This window comes from Cibotium barometz, chromosome 24, assembly GCF_041138505.1.
Source record: "Cibotium barometz isolate CiBa-2024 chromosome 24, ASM4113850v1, whole genome shotgun sequence".
NCBI classification, from domain to species: Eukaryota; Viridiplantae; Streptophyta; class Polypodiopsida; order Cyatheales; family Cibotiaceae; genus Cibotium; species Cibotium barometz.
The window spans coordinates 5147665-5164457 of record NC_141069.1 but is presented as its reverse complement, the minus strand read 5'-3'; the positions used below and the strand labels follow the sequence as shown (position 1 = coordinate 5164457).

The 16793-nt window shown below is 45.8% G+C and overlaps 1 protein-coding gene across 1 annotated transcript in view; it reads right to left on the bottom strand.

The window, feature by feature from the left end:
• Nucleotides 1-1195: 1195 nt before the first annotated feature.
• Nucleotides 1196-16793, bottom strand: part of LOC147624828 (nucleic acid-binding protein) — a 64736-nt gene continuing 49138 nt past the window's right edge. The window contains exons 5-8 of the mRNA XM_086818053.1: nucleotides 4716-4826; nucleotides 2120-2198; nucleotides 1904-1975; nucleotides 1196-1817 (exon numbers count right to left, since the gene is read on the bottom strand). Coding sequence (XP_086674179.1) covers nucleotides 1758-1817; nucleotides 1904-1975; nucleotides 2120-2198; nucleotides 4716-4826 — 322 coding nt within the window. The 3' untranslated portion in view covers nucleotides 1196-1757. The remainder of the gene's footprint in view (nucleotides 1818-1903; nucleotides 1976-2119; nucleotides 2199-4715; nucleotides 4827-16793) is intronic.

The following is a 16793-nucleotide window of genomic DNA, read 5'->3' as shown; positions in this document are numbered from 1 at the left end:
AGCTTGCATGCTTAGTCTTCTTCTTGTTGATGCACGTGAGCCTCTTTCCTCTCTCATTCATTAGTTCTCTTCTCCCCTCACTCAGTGCTTGGAGTTGTTTCTTGCTTGCATGCTCTCTCCCACTTTCATAAGTGAGCTCTCTTCTCCCTCACTCATTAAAAGCAATACAAGGCGTTACGGTTGCGATTAATGTTCTATGTAGCTCTTTCTTCTTGCAAGAACTCCATGATGAGACAACATGAAGGGTGCAATGGAGTGATCTAGATCTCACAAGAGGAGGCTGCTCTCATTAAACAGCTAGTTGCATAGTTCCCTTAACCACCCTTATATTTTTCGATTTTATTCTCATGCAAGGCAAATAGCATGTTGCTCCTTGATGGTGAACATACATTCTCATTAATTGATATTGAGAAACACATTGTCCATGATTCATACCAATCTATGTGCATTAATAGTGATATATTGAGAAGCACATTGTAAATAATTCATACTAACCAATGTGCATTAATAATGATCAACGTGTGTTGATATTAATCAATGTGCTAAGAACAACCAATAGCATAGATAGTAAGGAGTCTATATATTATTGATATGTACCGAGATTTTGATCTATGTATGGTTATTAATAGCACTCTCTCATTCTCAGTAGCATTCATTCTCATGGTGTAAATGGATTGGAGCTTTCCCTATCAAACGGTTTTAATCACATGCTCCTCATTCAAATTGTTATGTAGAATTTTTCAGGTCACTTGGAGGATCCCTGGGTCAAGCTTCGTCTCAATTTTGCGTGTGTGATGGATGCATCATACAATGCAGCAGCTCATTTGCCAAATGAGCTGTGTAGCGGTTAGTAGAGCTGCACAATAGACGACATGCAACCTTAGAAGCTAGTTTCAAGAGGGCAGACCATGAGCTGCGCGTTGCTACGACCTTGCATATTGCAAGGATGGTAACATCAAGCAGGCTGACCGAGCAGCAGGGCAAGCAGCATAGTGCGAAATAGAAAGCAGGCCAGAGGTGTACGTGCAGACCATCTGAAACGTGCATCTATCTCCTCCAATTTAATTCTCATCTAGTTAGGGTGGAAGTCTGGAACTGTTATGCATTTAACCCCTTGTTTGCGTCATTGCGTTGCCACCGTCTAGGAGAGGACAAGAAAGCCTCATTTGTGCGGCCACCACACCATGTAACATGTTTTAGAAAATGAACACTTTTGAACAAAATATTTCACTCTTTTTCAAGGTCAAACTTTTTATGTAGTACCCAACTCTTAACTAGTGGAGGGCTACCTTTTCAAAAAATCAATGTTATCGTCTATAAACATATTGCCCATTTAAGTCAAAAGTGTTAAGCAAAATGCCCAGCTATAGACAACCTGCTTTGCCACAACTTCACAGCACCCAACGCCTGGAACTGTGCCATACATGGGGCTCGCCATTTCCTGAAGGGAATGGCCTCCTGCCCACAGTCGATAAATTATCCACCTTCTTGAGACTCAAGAAAACAGATTTCCAAGAGAAACATTTCCTGATAGCATCTGATTAGTCTTCCAGTGCCGCGCTTGATAGTATTCCATCTGTATGTATTTATCTTGTCTCAACAACCATTACAAAACACTTACCATTGGCGAAGGACAAAACGCAAGGGGCATTAGAATTTGTTTAAGCGACAACTTGATGATGATGAAATCATCTTTAGCCCAGAAACTCTTGAAGACACAAAGCCCTTGCACAAAATTTGCTCGTCAGCCCCATGTGTCATTTCAAAGAAGCTCCAGGAGCAGCAGGATCCAGTCGTCTTTGAATAGCAGCTGCAGCCTACAATGTCAAGGCCCAAATTCCCTGAATGAATGTTCAGCAGATTTCATGATCTACACATAATAGAACATTCATAGACATCAGACCTCAAAATTTCCAAGACGATACTGATACTGCATCTCTTCTCTAAGTTGAGCCTGCTCTTTCATCGCTTGTGCCTGAAACAGCCGAGTCCACAAGAATCAGCCCAAGCCACCACAACCTCCAAGAATACAGGCAGATAATAGGTGCTCTTTCTCTACATTGATTCAAAGAGCTTACAAAAGAGGGCCAAATAGTTCTTAGATTTGAAAAATGGTTACCATTCCACTTCGCATTGAGTGTTTCAAGGACTCCACCTCTGCTTCCTTCCTCTGCTCCCGCTCCCTCTTCAATTCTTGTCTATAAGGATCAAAAACGACAGCACATGTAAACATCACAATCTATAATGCCAAAAGGGGAGAGAACCATACACAGCCTTATCCGTTATTTAAAAATTCTTTTTTACCAAAAGGAAATTTGGTTAGTACAAAGCTGCGGGAGTACCAAATCTTCAAGATACTCGGCCCTTACCATTATTTCCAATTTTTCTAGCAAGCATGATTCACGACAACTTCACCGGGAGTACCAAATTTTCAAGGTAATAAAAGATACAAATATAAATGAACTCGATGTTGATTTCTCTCTATTGGTCGAACAACCAGGGACACTCTCCACCAAACCCGAATTCCACTGCTGCTCAACCTACCAGGCAGGCCTTCAGTTTGGAACCCTCTGCCCTTCAAACTACCAGCAGGGAGGTCCCAAAACCCCCCATAATACAGTAGGGAGTCAGGACCAGTGTATACACAGGCTGTAAACAAGTCATATGGCTATACGCCTGGTCATGCAGATCATGGGTTGCAAATCCTAGAAAATTGGCGCCTGATTTTCCTCCAAACCTGGTCGGCCACCTTCACCACCATATGTTCAGATGCCTAGTGTATTACGATACACGGGAGAGATTTCACGGCCTCTTCCGGGAGGGCCACTGGCACGGGGAGACCAGAGATGTCTCGGAATGTACCTGATACAGACAACATATGGACGGAGTATTGAGAGGACATGCTGAGAGACAAGGCCACAGAAGTGAAATTTTCTACTAGAACCTTACTAGCTTAAGGCTATAAAGCATAAACTTTTTGATGCTGTTCTCAATCATCATGGCTGTATAGTTGGGGCCGGCTAAAGGACTACTGGAAAAACTACACGAAAGCATAGCACTCCCGGACAGTTGATGTGGCATCGTCAGCAACACATGCGGGATTAGCGAGCCAGGTAAAAATATTTATATACCTGGATGAACCCAGGAACATGCCCAAATTCACCAGGTAAAAATCGCAGCCAGGTAGAAATATTTATATACCTGGATGAACCCAGGAACATGCCCAAATTCACCTTATAAGAAAGTGCAATTTATAACCTCACGGTAGTCTTGAAGCCTGCAGGGTAACAGCCGAGCAAGAGCAGTCCTTGCTCTTGCTCAACAGCATGGGTCAAAACAGTTACCAAAAGCCACACTCAGCAAGCCCCAGCAGTTACTCGTGTACATAGGAGAACTTCAAATTCACATGAAGCCTCTCTCTAGCTGTCTTAATGCCTTGGGTTGAGGAAATCTCCTAACAAGCATTTTACATTCATGATTCGAATTTCTACCCTTGGGTTGAAGCAGAAATGATTGAGGCAGGAGTGCTTGACAGTCACTAAAAGCCCTTGAGGAAAATGGTCTGCATGAGCTGTAGAGTACAGGTGGTGCTGTTGTAAATGGCCAGCCTGATGGCCTTGGTGGGGTTTTCTGATCCTCGAGCACCATCATAGTGCCAATGAGCATGAAGGCGTAAACGCACAGGATGCTCAGCAGCAGTATCCCCAAGTGGGCCACGCCCACCTCCAGCAGATGGACTGCAGGCCACCAAGAAGCTGGCCAAGGTAGCAGCCGAGGAAAGCTTGAGAAAGGAAGGGATCTGCCGCATCTTGGCCACGGCAGCTCGATTTGATGGTATGTTGTAGGCACCCAATGCCTTCTAGACCAGCAGGAAATGGGCAGACACTTGAAGCTCAACTTCGTTGCCCTCCTCTGAGTAAGTGTAGAACTCATGGCTCAATCGTAGCTACAAGCTTCACAGTATCTTAGCCACAATGCAAAAAGATACTGTTAACTTCTGAGCACCTACAGTGACCATTAAACCTTAAGACTATGTACACTTTCTCTACCCTGCATTATTTTTTATTCTAGTAATGCATTGCTAATTTGAGATCTTTACCCTTCTCTCTGGAAACAAACGAGACTTCAAGCAAAACAAATGCACCCAACAATTTCATATGCTTTTGTTGAAGTCCTTCCAGCATAGCAAGTTTAGAATGACAATCTGATTCATGCTGATATTATCAAAAGTATATTTCGTTCGAATCCCTTCCTAATTAACACCTGAATGTCAAATGAAGAGGTCTGAATGACGTACGGAGGGTATTTGACAGGATGGCACAGTGATGTGGTGACATGAAATACCATGTTTGCAGGGTATGTGAAAAATACGCCAGCACACCCGACCAGAGAATGCCTTAACAGACACCGACCACCCAATGGTTTGTTGTATCTAGACGATCACATGTCGGAGACCCACAGCATCCCACAAACTCAGGATTTGTAGAACCACATCCACTACCCAGAGGGGACCAGATAATACAAATTGAGTGTAAGACATGCATACCAGAAAAATTTGAAAAGGAACCCAGAATACAATCAAAGCTTGGAGAGAGAGAGAGAGAGAGAGAGAGAGAAGGATTGACTATGGATCAAAACAGTTACCCAAAAACTATACCTGCAGTTTTCCATGCCTCGAATAGCAAAAAATGCAAGCTACACTAAGCAAAATATACCGGCGTTGTTCTTCATCATTGAACTCTGTTCGCTCAACAACTTGTTTCTTTGATCCCTTCTCTACCCTTTTCATTAACTTCCTACGATGGTAAGCATCCAGGTCATAGTACCTGTCATCAAATGAATTGTTAGCAAAGACAGATTGATAACTGAAAAAGTCACAGAACATGCGAAAAGAGGGCCAGCTTTTTCTGTAAACTTTTTGATTAATAAAGTTGGTTGGAAATCGATTTTTTACTTCTAAAATAAAATTGACATTTTTCAATAATTAAATTTTTTTAAAAAGGGAGGGGAGGTATATCCATTCAATAAAACTGACAACTACATACAAGGAATCAAAAAGGGTGCAAAACTCGAGCCTAAAGTATGCACATGAGCAAGGATGTCTTCATATATCCTCTGATCATGTGCCTCACCCACATCCTGAATAAGAAAATGGACAGCAACACATCTGCTAGAAATAGCCATGTATCCTCAGGTCATGACCCTCAGTAATAAGTTCCTGCACGTTGAGGACAGGCTCTGAAGTAGTAGCATCTCGACTCCAGAACCAGGCTAGCTGCCTTTGCCTGTGTGTGTGCACTGTGTGTGTGTGTGTGTGTGTGTGTGTGTGTGTGAGAGAGAGAAAGAAAGAAAGAAAGAAAGAAAGCTGTATTAACATCTACTAGAGGTTGAACTCGACCTATGAGACAAATCAATGTACAACTGTCAATGTCCTCTGGATGTCCATTAAAAAAAAGGACAAAATGAACATGAAATAAACTATGAAAGTGCTCAGCTAGTGGGGGGGTGTGATGGATGGAGCACTGCTAGAGGCTTAGTATGCAACCTATATGCGTAGGGTATACACATATGCAATGCAGATCTGTCTAGCTCCAACCAGTACCATAATGGGGGTGTAATATGTGCAGTGTTGCCAGGCGTTTCTGAAGCGGCAGGTATGAAACGGGTTTCATACATTTTGAAACGTTTCATAGAAGGTAAGAAACGGGTACAAAAAGGTTTCATACAAAATATAAAAAGCATGTATATTTTTAACTTAAAATATACAAAAGAAAAAACTGTTGACATAACTTATAAGAGACCACATTGAATTCATTTCAATAAAAACAAAATACATGTAAGATATGATGATATCACAAATCACGTGGGTGATGACTAAACAAAAATCAAAGGATCACCATGTGGGTGATGAGTCATGACTCAAAACCCAAGATCAAAATAAATAACATGTCCAAAGTTCAAACTAAATAACATGTCCAAATAAAATGATGCTGGCAGCTGCTAGCTACTATCTGCATCCTCATCTGCATCTTCTGCCTCTACAGCCTCACTCTCAAGGTTACTGCCGGTAGCCGAGTCCTCAAATGCCTCATCCTCTAGAGGTGCAGGTGCACCACTAGTACTAGCCTCTCGAGAAGATCGTGTAGTGCGAGCCGAGGCATAATCTCCTCATAGAAGACTAGTTCTTTTGGCTCGAGGTGCTGAGCTAGAACCACCTACAACCTCAGCATTAGTATCTTCCTCTCTGATACTTCAAGTCCTCTTGGAGACACTTTGACATGCTTCAGGCTCTCCCAAATTGGGGATATCCTCAAGGGGGATACCAAGCTGCATGGCCTTCAAGCCTTTAGGCTATCATAGATTTCTTGTGGCACATGCTTACATGGCCCGATGCCAAAACCCTTTGTTTGTGACAAATGTGCTTTCAGCTTGGTGACACTGCCATGGTGCTTTATTAGCACAAATGTTGCATTTCCACTTTCCGGAGCCCGAGCCACCATATCTAGACTCGAAGGTGACATTGTTCCAAAGAGAATCACCTGTTCGAGGCATCCTACAAGACGGGGATAAATACAGATTGTTGGCCTTGCAAGTGCGACACATAACATAAAGTAATCTCATTATATGATTCATGATTTTAATTGTCATCTTGGCCAACAATAGAGCAAGGGGAAGAAAAGGTAGATAGCCTTAGGCCTCAATAGAGCAAGGGAGGAAGATATGCCATAAATATTGATGGAAGAGAAAAAAGTATGCTGCTTTGTGAGTTGTGCAGAGAAAACCAACATAAAGCAAAACATGACATTACCCCTTTAGAAGACCTCCACAAGACCTAAGGACACCAAGGAGCAAGCGGGCTGAGTCGCTGGCACGGGCGATGGCAAGCTGGCACACAAGACGGCGAAAACGTACAGGCGGCCGCCACTGGGAAACACAAACAAAAAAGGTACACCGTACGAAACGATTCGATGCGACGGGTTGTAGGTTTTTAAAATATGCATGATGAATAAAAAATGTGTTTCGTACAATACGAAACGCGTGGCGATGGCAAGAGGCAAAAATACCTCAGAGCATGATCTCTGGGTGTGAGTGTAAGTGAGCTAGCTGCTCCTGGATATGGTGCTGATGTCGAGCTCGTATCTCTGTGATCTCCCTCTGATGTAGTCTGGGAGTCTGGTAGCCTGGTGCTCTCGGTCTCTGTCTAGCTCGGAGGTCCGCGGCGCACTTAAGTGTAACCCCCTCATGTGTCATGGTAGGCACTGGGATAGATAACTGGAAGAAATCAGTGAGCTGGAGCTGTCGCCCGCCTGTCCCTGTGGTAGAGTCTGTAGCAGTGTCTCTCTGTGGCGCTGTGTCTCTAGCAAGAACTTGCCAAATCTACGCTGATCTGCGGACTCCATGATCTGGCGAAGTGAGGGATGTCCATTGAAGATGGTGTATCTCTCTCTAATGACACTATATGCTCTGCATCTGCATACATAATGCTCCTCACTCTCAACCTCCTCCTGGCATAGTCTGCATATCCTCTCTACTCTGGGGATCCGTGCTGCCCTACTTGCCTCAATCTCAAGCTGGTGTGATGACACTCTGAGCTGGCCAATCGCCACTCGGGCACTGTGAGGCATGTACACATCCATATATCCAGGTCACTAAATGAATCCATCCGCTGAGATACACATAAACTAATCTCTGTAGTATAGCATCTTCGGCGGTAGAGGCTGACTGGGTGTAATCGAAGTCTCATGGGTGTATCGCTGCCATAAATCCTGCCGAAGGACTCTATCCCTCTCACTGTGAGAGAGATGGATGTGTGGTGCATGTATATCATACTGGAAAGGTGGCAGGTGATCTATGTGGAGACCATGCTAAGTGAGCCACTGTATCATCTGTGAATACCATGATCTCCTATCTCCACTCTTTGTGAGCTGCCTGGACGCCTCAAAAGCTCTATGTGAGAGTCGATCTGATGGCATATCTCTGATCCTCTGTATGAAGCAGATCGTCTGGAAGAGGGCCTCTACTAGCATAGGAGGTGCAGCAAACTCCGCTTGGACAATGTCATGTGGGACGGAGGGTTTGCTGCGGATCATCCGTGAGAGCATGAGAATCTGAGGCCTCTCTATCTGAGACCATGTGGAGGTGGCGAGCCCAGGTACCCATGCTGCTACAGCATACATCAAAGCAAGGGTGACTAGTGTTTCAAACAACCACCCCTTCGTGCGGGGCTCCTGGGCGTGTGCCTGGTGACATTGTCTCTCTAGCATGGCCAGAGCTGTATACCCTCGTGTGAGTCTATCCCTGGCTGCCTGTGCCATAGTAAATCTTCCTAGCGGAGTCGCGAATGTAATCCCCAAGTACACATACGAGTCTACCACCTCTACCTGTCCTCCTGCTAGTGTGAAGATGGCCTGTTGTCTAACCGGCCCTGAGGTGTGGAAAATCATGACCTTGGTTTTTCCAAGGTTCACTCTAAGTCCCCTCTGTGTGCAGAAGTCATGGAGTGCATGGAGATGATGCTGTAGTCCCATCTGCGACTCAGAGACCAAAATGATATCATCTGCATATAGCATGATGTGGACTGTGGTACCTAAGATGTCTACCCCGTCCCCACCACCGTGAACAATGAAGTCAGCCACTTCATCAACGTATAGCCCAAATAGTGTAGGAGAGAGTGGGCATCCTTGCTTCACACCTATGGTGCTAGCAATAACATTAGATAGCCCCCCCGGGCATCGTATGCGCCCGATGACCTGCTCATATAAAGCATAGATGCTCCAGACCATCTCTGATGGGATCCCCAATGACTCGAGGCGCTGGAAGTTCTCTCCCGTGGCACTGTGTCAAATGCTTTGCGAAAATCCACAAAGCAGCAGTATAATCTCCTCTCCCGCGCCCTAGCCTAATCAATCAAACATCTCAGAGTGAATATATGGTCAATAGTGGAGAAAGCTCGTCGGAATCCAGCCTGCCCTGGTGCTCGCAGTCCCTCCTCTGCTTATGAGCTCAACTCTGCCTCGAGCACTGCGCCATAAAGTTTGGCCAATGTATGACCAATCATGATAGTCCTGTAGTTGCTGGGGTCTAGCATGTCTCCCGCTTTGTGGAGAGGCACGATGGTGTGCATAGTCCATTCAGTTGGTAGGCCCTCCACTAGTGCCCTATTAAGGAGGTGAGCAACAAAGGGTGCCAATGTGTCAGCTGCATAAATAAGATGCTCACTCTGTATACCTGTGTGGTCAGCCGATCTCCCATGCTGTAACCGGCGGATAGCTCTCTCTACCATCGGGGCAATAAAGAAAGTAGAGGTGGTGGTAGGGCGGGGCTCCTGTGGCTGTGGTATGGGCGGTTGCTGAGGGATATGGTAGAGGCTCTTTGCATGTGTGTGCCATGTGTGTGGATCCTCAATCAGGGTACGAGGGTGAGGCTCTCTCATCCTGCCCTATGCAGTGGCTGTATCTCTGCTCATGAGAAGGTTGTACATATCCCAGTACTGTGCCTCCTCATATGCATGCCTCTTACGGCGTGTGAGGGTCCGTATCTGTCGGCTCGCCTATCTCTGTGTAATGGTCCCTAGTGGTGCTCTCTGGGCACAGAGGTGTCTATATAGCTCTCTGCACTCATCATCATACCACCGATTTTGGGGCATGCTCCCAGATCTATCTGTGTGTGCAATGTGTGTATGGTGGGGGGAGCTGCGGGTGGCGGCCGTACGTAGTAGAGATGACATCTGAGTGGGGAGTGTGTCTAGGGGTCACAGGGGATCCATCTAGGGTAGCCCGTCATATACATGATGCTCATATATGTCTGCCAGGTCATGGGTGAAGTAGAAAGTGGTATGTGATACCTATGTGGGCTGTGTGGGTGTTGGTGTGGAGCTCGCCAGTGATGACAGCAAGCTATACGTGTGATCCGCACCGATAGGACAGGGGGGGGGATGGTGAAAGATGTCACTGCCTCTGTGGTCTCCATGGACCCCATGATGTAGTCCACTGTGCTACCTCCCCCTGACTGTGGAAAGCATGTCAATGCTCCTGAATCCTGCCACTGTCTCATCCCATTAAAAATAACAAGATGGTGTCGGGCTCCCAACTCAAGTAGGTGATGACCATATCTGGTGTTATCCGGCCCCATGTCCTCTGACACCCTGCAAGCTCTCGTGTCCTCCACCTCTAGTGTGTGCATCACCTCACGGTGCTCGAAATCATAAATGTCACACTGTCGGCTCTGTGTCTGTGCATTGAAGTCCCCCATAAGGAGGACTTCCCCCAAGGCCCAGGTTGGAGTAGTGTATGATCTCATCTGAAAGGGTTGCATATGGTGACTCTCCTAATGGCCCTGTGTCCTCCTCCTCCTCTCTACTCTCCTCCTCTGCTGTCATGGCATATCTCGATCCTCTAGGAGAGAAGTAGCATAGAGCAATGTATAAAACCCTGTCTGCGGAGAGCTGCAGTCTGATCCATATGTATCTAGCCTCCTGGTCACGTGCTACCACCCGTAGGCACCCATGTAGCTCTCGCCTGAAGAGTACTGCTATACCTCCAGATCCTCTCAATGTGTTCTGCCATGTGGTCCCCCTGTGTGTAGACTCCCACTGATAACCTCTCTACTTTGGGTAGCCCCCTCTCTGGGCTCTGGTTCTAGCCTCCTGGTCACGTGCTACCACCCGTAGACGCCCATGTAGCTCTCGCCTGAAGAGTACCGCTATACCTCCAGATCCTCTCAATGTGCTCTACCGTGTGGTCCCCCTGTGTGTAGACTCCCACTGATAACCCTCTACTTTGGGTAGCCCCCTCTCTGGGCTCTGGTGTGTCTCTGTAAGTAGTATGATGTCCCGTCCCTCCATGCCATCCTCCCAGGATGTGTCCAAAGTGCTCCATTGCAGTTCCAAACTACTATGTGTATATGTGAATTTGGATCCTCCATAGCCGATGTCCCATAGGCCCCCTGGAGCTAATTGGTGGCCTTGCCATCGATGATGACACGCCATCGCGATAGAATGCTCTCTTGCCCTCTTTTCAGGCCTGTAGGACTCTCGGCATACATGTTTTCCTGTGTTCTATCTGCATCCTCGTAAGGTCGTCATCTAAATAGATGGGATCTCCCTGTAATCCTCGTAGAATCACCCTCTTTCTCATGAAGGTGGCCCTCTCCATCTCCCCTGCAAACAGTAGGATGAGGGTTCGCTTGCGTGTTGAGTCTTTCCCGGCTCTCCATGCTTTGGTGAAGGGGGGAGGGTCCTCTTCCCTGTAGCCGAGCTACATGCATAGAAGATGTCCATCTTTCTCAGGAGTGGAGTCGAGTGTCTCGGTTATACCTATGACTCGAATGTTGAGGCGACGGGCCTGCCTCATCTTCTCCTCTTCAATGGTGGTGTGAATGATTTGGTGTTCTTCCCTTTGAGTCTCCTCCCTCACCTCTTTACGGATGTTCTTCTTCACCACTTCAACCCATCCTGATTGCTTGGCTTCGAGTTTCCCCTCCATGTCTTTTGTGATCTCCTTGGGGATCTCTTCTTTGATGGCTGTGAGAGTGTTGCCATTGATCTCCCCTTCTTCCTTCTCGGTGTTCTTGACGGCTACCAGTTCCACTTTCAATGCACTCACCTCCTCCTTGAGTGCCGTGTTCTCTTGTTCAAGTTTCGTGACCCGTACTTCAAGGGCCATCATGTGCCGGTGTAACTTGTTCTCCACCTCATTGAGGTTGGAATCGGATGTCTTCTTGTTTTCCTTTATTAGTGCCTTCATTGCCATCTCGAGGGCCTCGAGCTTCTCTTGGAGACTCGGAGCCATTCTTCGAGATTACTCTGCAGTGCTTCCCACAGGCAAGCAAAGAGGAGCGAGAGAGGGATCGCAGTAGAGAGAAAGAGAGTATTTCTAGCAGCGCAAGCAGGCCAGCACAATGCGAGCATAGCAACTCTAGGTGTAGCACAGGGGGTGTGCAGCGCAAGCAAGGCAGTTCGGGGGGGGATAGGCGTAGCACATCGTGGACAGGGCAGCACCAGGCGCAACACAGCCAGGCTGCGCAGCGCGAGCAAGGTAGGACCACCAGCGAGTAGCACGAGCAGGGCAGGACCACCAGCACGTAGCGCAAGCAAGGAGAGCTTGCGCGACGTCACGTCATGGACTAGACGGCTTTCGCGAGCCAGGTAGGACCACCAGCGCGTAGTGCGAGCAGCGAGAGGGCAGGACCACCAACGCGTAGCGCAAGCAGGGAGAGCTTGCGCGACGTCACGCCATGGACCAGACCGCTTTTCGTGAGCAGGGCAGAACCACCAGCGCGTAGCGCCAACAAGGCAAGACCACCTGCGCGTAGCGCAAGCAGAGAGAGAGAGAGAGAGAGAGAGGAGAAGAAGAAGAAGAAGAAGAAGAAGAAGAAGAAGAAGAAAGAAAGAAAGAAAGATGTTATTAACATCTACAAAAGATCCAAAGGGTGGTCTATGAGACCAAAAGGCAGTTACGTGTGATCCATGAGTAAGCTAGATGTCAAGAAAACATGAAAAAAGTAAAAGACTAGCTGCCAAAAGGATAAGGATAGACACGGTCAATGTACTACATAGACCCTGTGAGTAAAGAAGACCCACCAGGCCACTGTACCACAGTACGGCCTGCCACAGTACTTCAGCAAGTCCACGATCCACAAAGATCTCCCAAGATCTCTGCAAAGATAGTTCAAAAACGGCCCTCAAAACTGTCCTCAAAATCTGGCCCAAATCTGCCCTCAAGGCTGGCCAGTTACGCTTCACACGTGTGGCCTGTACTGTCCCTGTACGACTGTACGGACAGGCCCTGTTGGCGGCTGAATCCCTATACGATCAGTCAAGAGAGAACCTGTTGTACTTGCTGCACGGCCATCGTACGGACAGCACAAAAAGAAACCCCGCCTGCCAACATTCAACCGCCCACTGCTGAGTACTGTCTGCTGCCCACCTGTGCGACCAGTGATCTGCTGTATGGCCTGCACCCAAAAGAGAAAGACTGCCAAGAGATAGAAAAGAGGGAGAGAACTGATCGCCTCTTGAGGGATGTGAGCGCACATGCCAAAAAGATGGCTGCCCGATCTGCTCTTCCCATCTGCGCATCACTCCCCCTTCATAGAGTCGACCCCCTCCTCTATTTTCAGCCTATGCTTGCTTTTCCCATCGTTAAAAGTGGCAGCCCCTCCAAAAATACCACAAACCTCTCTTTTTGGGAGATAACAGAAGCGCCCACTTAAAGTGTACACACATGGTTCAAAAGATTAGATCCACCTCATATAATATATATATATATATATGAATGGCTACGCTTTTTCGAATATTCATGGATTATTATACGATAATCTTTGTTTGTAAAAGCATTAAAAAGTACATTGAATGCTGGAATTTCATAAGAATTCCTGATCAGAAAGATCATGGGGGTGAAGATACCGATGAGAGCCCGCATGGGAGCGAGAGAAAAAGAAAAAAATGGTCTTGCCCGTGACGAGCCAATATCGTAGGAGCGGGATGCACGTTCTTCCCGTGACTATTCGTACTGTCAATTCGTGACTATGACTATTCGTGCTGTCAATTCGTTATCATTCGTGTTGTCAATGAGATGGTGACATTTCAGTGTTCAAAATACTCGTAGGTGGTTCTTTGGGAACCCCCATTTTCGGGGCTTCAAACATTTCCGTGAAGTGAAAAGATTGCAGGTGGAAAGAAAAGTGCAAAGTAAAGTGCCATGTGACAAGATTGCGGGTGAGAAGAAAAGTGCAAAGTTGGATTCCCAGATTATGGCCGGGAGATACTGCCTTCTTGCATGATCCTTCTGATCAGGAATTCTTATGAACTTCCAGCATTCAATGTACTTTTTAACGCTATCGTATAATAATCCATGAATATTCGAAAAAGCGTAGCCATTCATATATATATATATATATATATATATATATATATATATATATATATATATATATATATATATATATATATATATATATATATATTCCTGGATCAAAACCCCACATGTCCACCCACTTATAAGTGTGAACATGTATCCTTATATAAAAGTGAGTAAAATCATGTCCTGTAAATCGCCTTCAAATAGAAATATGCCAGATAAGCCTTCACACACGTTCTGTGACAAAACTTGGCTTTACACAAGCGTCTTCCATCTTGTGGCTTTGTTGCTCCTGTGGAAAAATCCTTGTTCACACCTTGGTTCTACCTAGTGTATAAAACACTAATCGAGCCGGGTGAGGGACCATATGGTGACATCCCCTCCGTCTTATAAAGCAGTTGTCCACAACTCTATAAGCCTGATACCACTGAGATATCCTTCAAAAATAGCAGATCCACTACCCATCAGTAGTATTACACAAGTCCAACATTAAAGCTATAATTCCAGATCCACGATCCGAAGTTAGATACGCGCACAAGAGCCAACCGTATCAAGAAATTGTATCCTTATCCTAAGTCAATAACTCTGATAATAACCAGACACGAGCACAAGAGCCAATTGTGTCCCAAATATCCATAAATCCATAAGCTGCTTTTCTGAACGTTCAAGGATGTTGAAACCTTCCCAAAACATAAGTATGAAGTGAGCACCAGGTAGTCATGTACTATTATGTCACGCTCCATAACCCATACATGTTTCCGTCATGTCAAGCCTCAGAAGTCACACATGTCTTGTCATGTCAAACTTCACAAGCCACACATGTTCTGCCATGTCAAACTTCACAAGCCACACATGTTACCATGTCAAGCCTCACAAACCACATATGTTCTGCCATGTCAAGCCTCACAAGCCACACATGTTACCATGTCAAGCCTCAAAAGCCACACATGTTCTGCCATGTCAAACCTCACAAGCCATACATGTTACCATGTCAAGCCTCGGAAGTCATACATGATTTTCCATGTCAAGCCTCTATGGATGCGCATACCCCCAAGAGATAGAAAAGAGGAAGAGAACTAGTTGCCTCTTGAGGGATGTGAGCACATATGCCAAAAAGATGGATGCCCGATCTGCTCTTCCCATCTGCACATCACTCCCCCTTCATAGAGTCGACCCCCTCCTCTATTTTCAGCCTATGCTTGCTTTTCCCATCGTTAAAAGTGGCAGCCCCTCCATAAATACCACAAACCTCTCTTTTTGGGAGATAAAAGAGGCGCCCACTTAAAGTGTACACACATGGTTCAAAAGATTAGGTCCACCTCATATATATATATATATATTCCTGGACCAAAACCCCACATGTCCACCCACTTATAAATGTGAACATGTATCCTTATAAACCATAAAAGTGAGTAAAATCTTGTAAGTTCATGTCCTGTAAATCGCCTTCAAATAGAAATATGCCAGATAAGCCTTCACACACGTTCTATGACAAAACTGTTGGGTGTTGGACTCACACTCACACACACAAACCTGCACATTAGGGTTAGGTGCAGGGTAGAATAGCTCACACACAGAAATGAGAGAGAGAGAGAGAGAGAGAGAGAGCCAAAAGTGTGGTATCCACAAAATGCAAGTCAACCCTTGCATATGTGCCACATCCATATAATATAGAAGTACAAAATATTATATGTTAGAGTGTCCTTTCACACTTGATGTCCAAGGGAAAAAACCACATGGGAAAAAGTCCCCTTACTACCATAAGTGAGCATATGCCTACAAATCCCCCCTATAGTGGAAGTGTGAACCTGTACAAGGTAGCAGATCACTCTCTGTATGAGAGTAAGCCCAAAGCTTTGCGGAAAGCTTCAAACTTTTCTCGAGGTAAAGCCTTTGTGAATAGATCTGCAACATTATCCTGTGTAGGGCAATAAGATAAACTGATCTCCCCTGCATGTAGCCTCTCTCTGACGTAGTGATAATGAATCTCAATGTGCTTGGTACGTGCATGAAATACTGGATTTCGTGCCACGGCCATAGCACTCTGGCTATCAGTGAGAATGGTGGTGGGTGTCTGCTGACACTCACGAAGATCAGCCAATAGTCTCCTCAACCATACACAATCTACTGTAGCTGTAAAGACTGCCTTGTACTCAGCCTCACAAGTAGATGTAGCAACAGTGGGTTGCTTTTTACTCAACCAAGATATGCATGAACCAAGGTGGTAAGGTACGTAGTGTACGGCACGCTATCAGTACGTACGGAACAAATTTTAAGGTACGTAAACAGTACGTACCATTTGTAAACAGTCCTAGAAACCTAAATATTTTGTAGACATAGCAACCAAAATACTTAAAATAAAGACTGAACCTCATTACTTAAAGTTTAAATCAATTATCAGTTACCAAGCCCATTACACAATACCTCATGTTAGCAGTCATAGTGATATAAGCAAGAACCATGAAAGTCATAGATGATAAAAGAGAGTACAAATATCATGTCTACAGCTGCCAGCACATGTCTTGGTCCACAAGTGCAAAAAGCAAAACAATGAAACACTACAGTTGTCTAGACTCTAGAGTCTAGACGCAAGAGTCTCAAATCTCATCATCAGATGAAGATGATGAGTCTTCTGAAGAGAGCATGCCTCCATCATTGATACCATTGCCCTCTTCATCGAACTCTGGCTCAACAGCAACAAGCTCCAGTGCATCCTAGTCATGTGCCTCGGGAATCTGAGTGTGAATGAGTTCGACAGCCTCATTTGCACGCCTCTGCTGGGTGCGACGAACTGGAAGCTTTCCCCTGTGAATGCTCTCTCGTCTCGCAGAGCCTGGATCTAGAGCTGCCTGGCGTAGAGGAATGCTGAGAGATCGTGCACGTGAGCGGGTCACACAACGATCCACGCTCTCAAGCTCTCTATGTAAAGCTCTC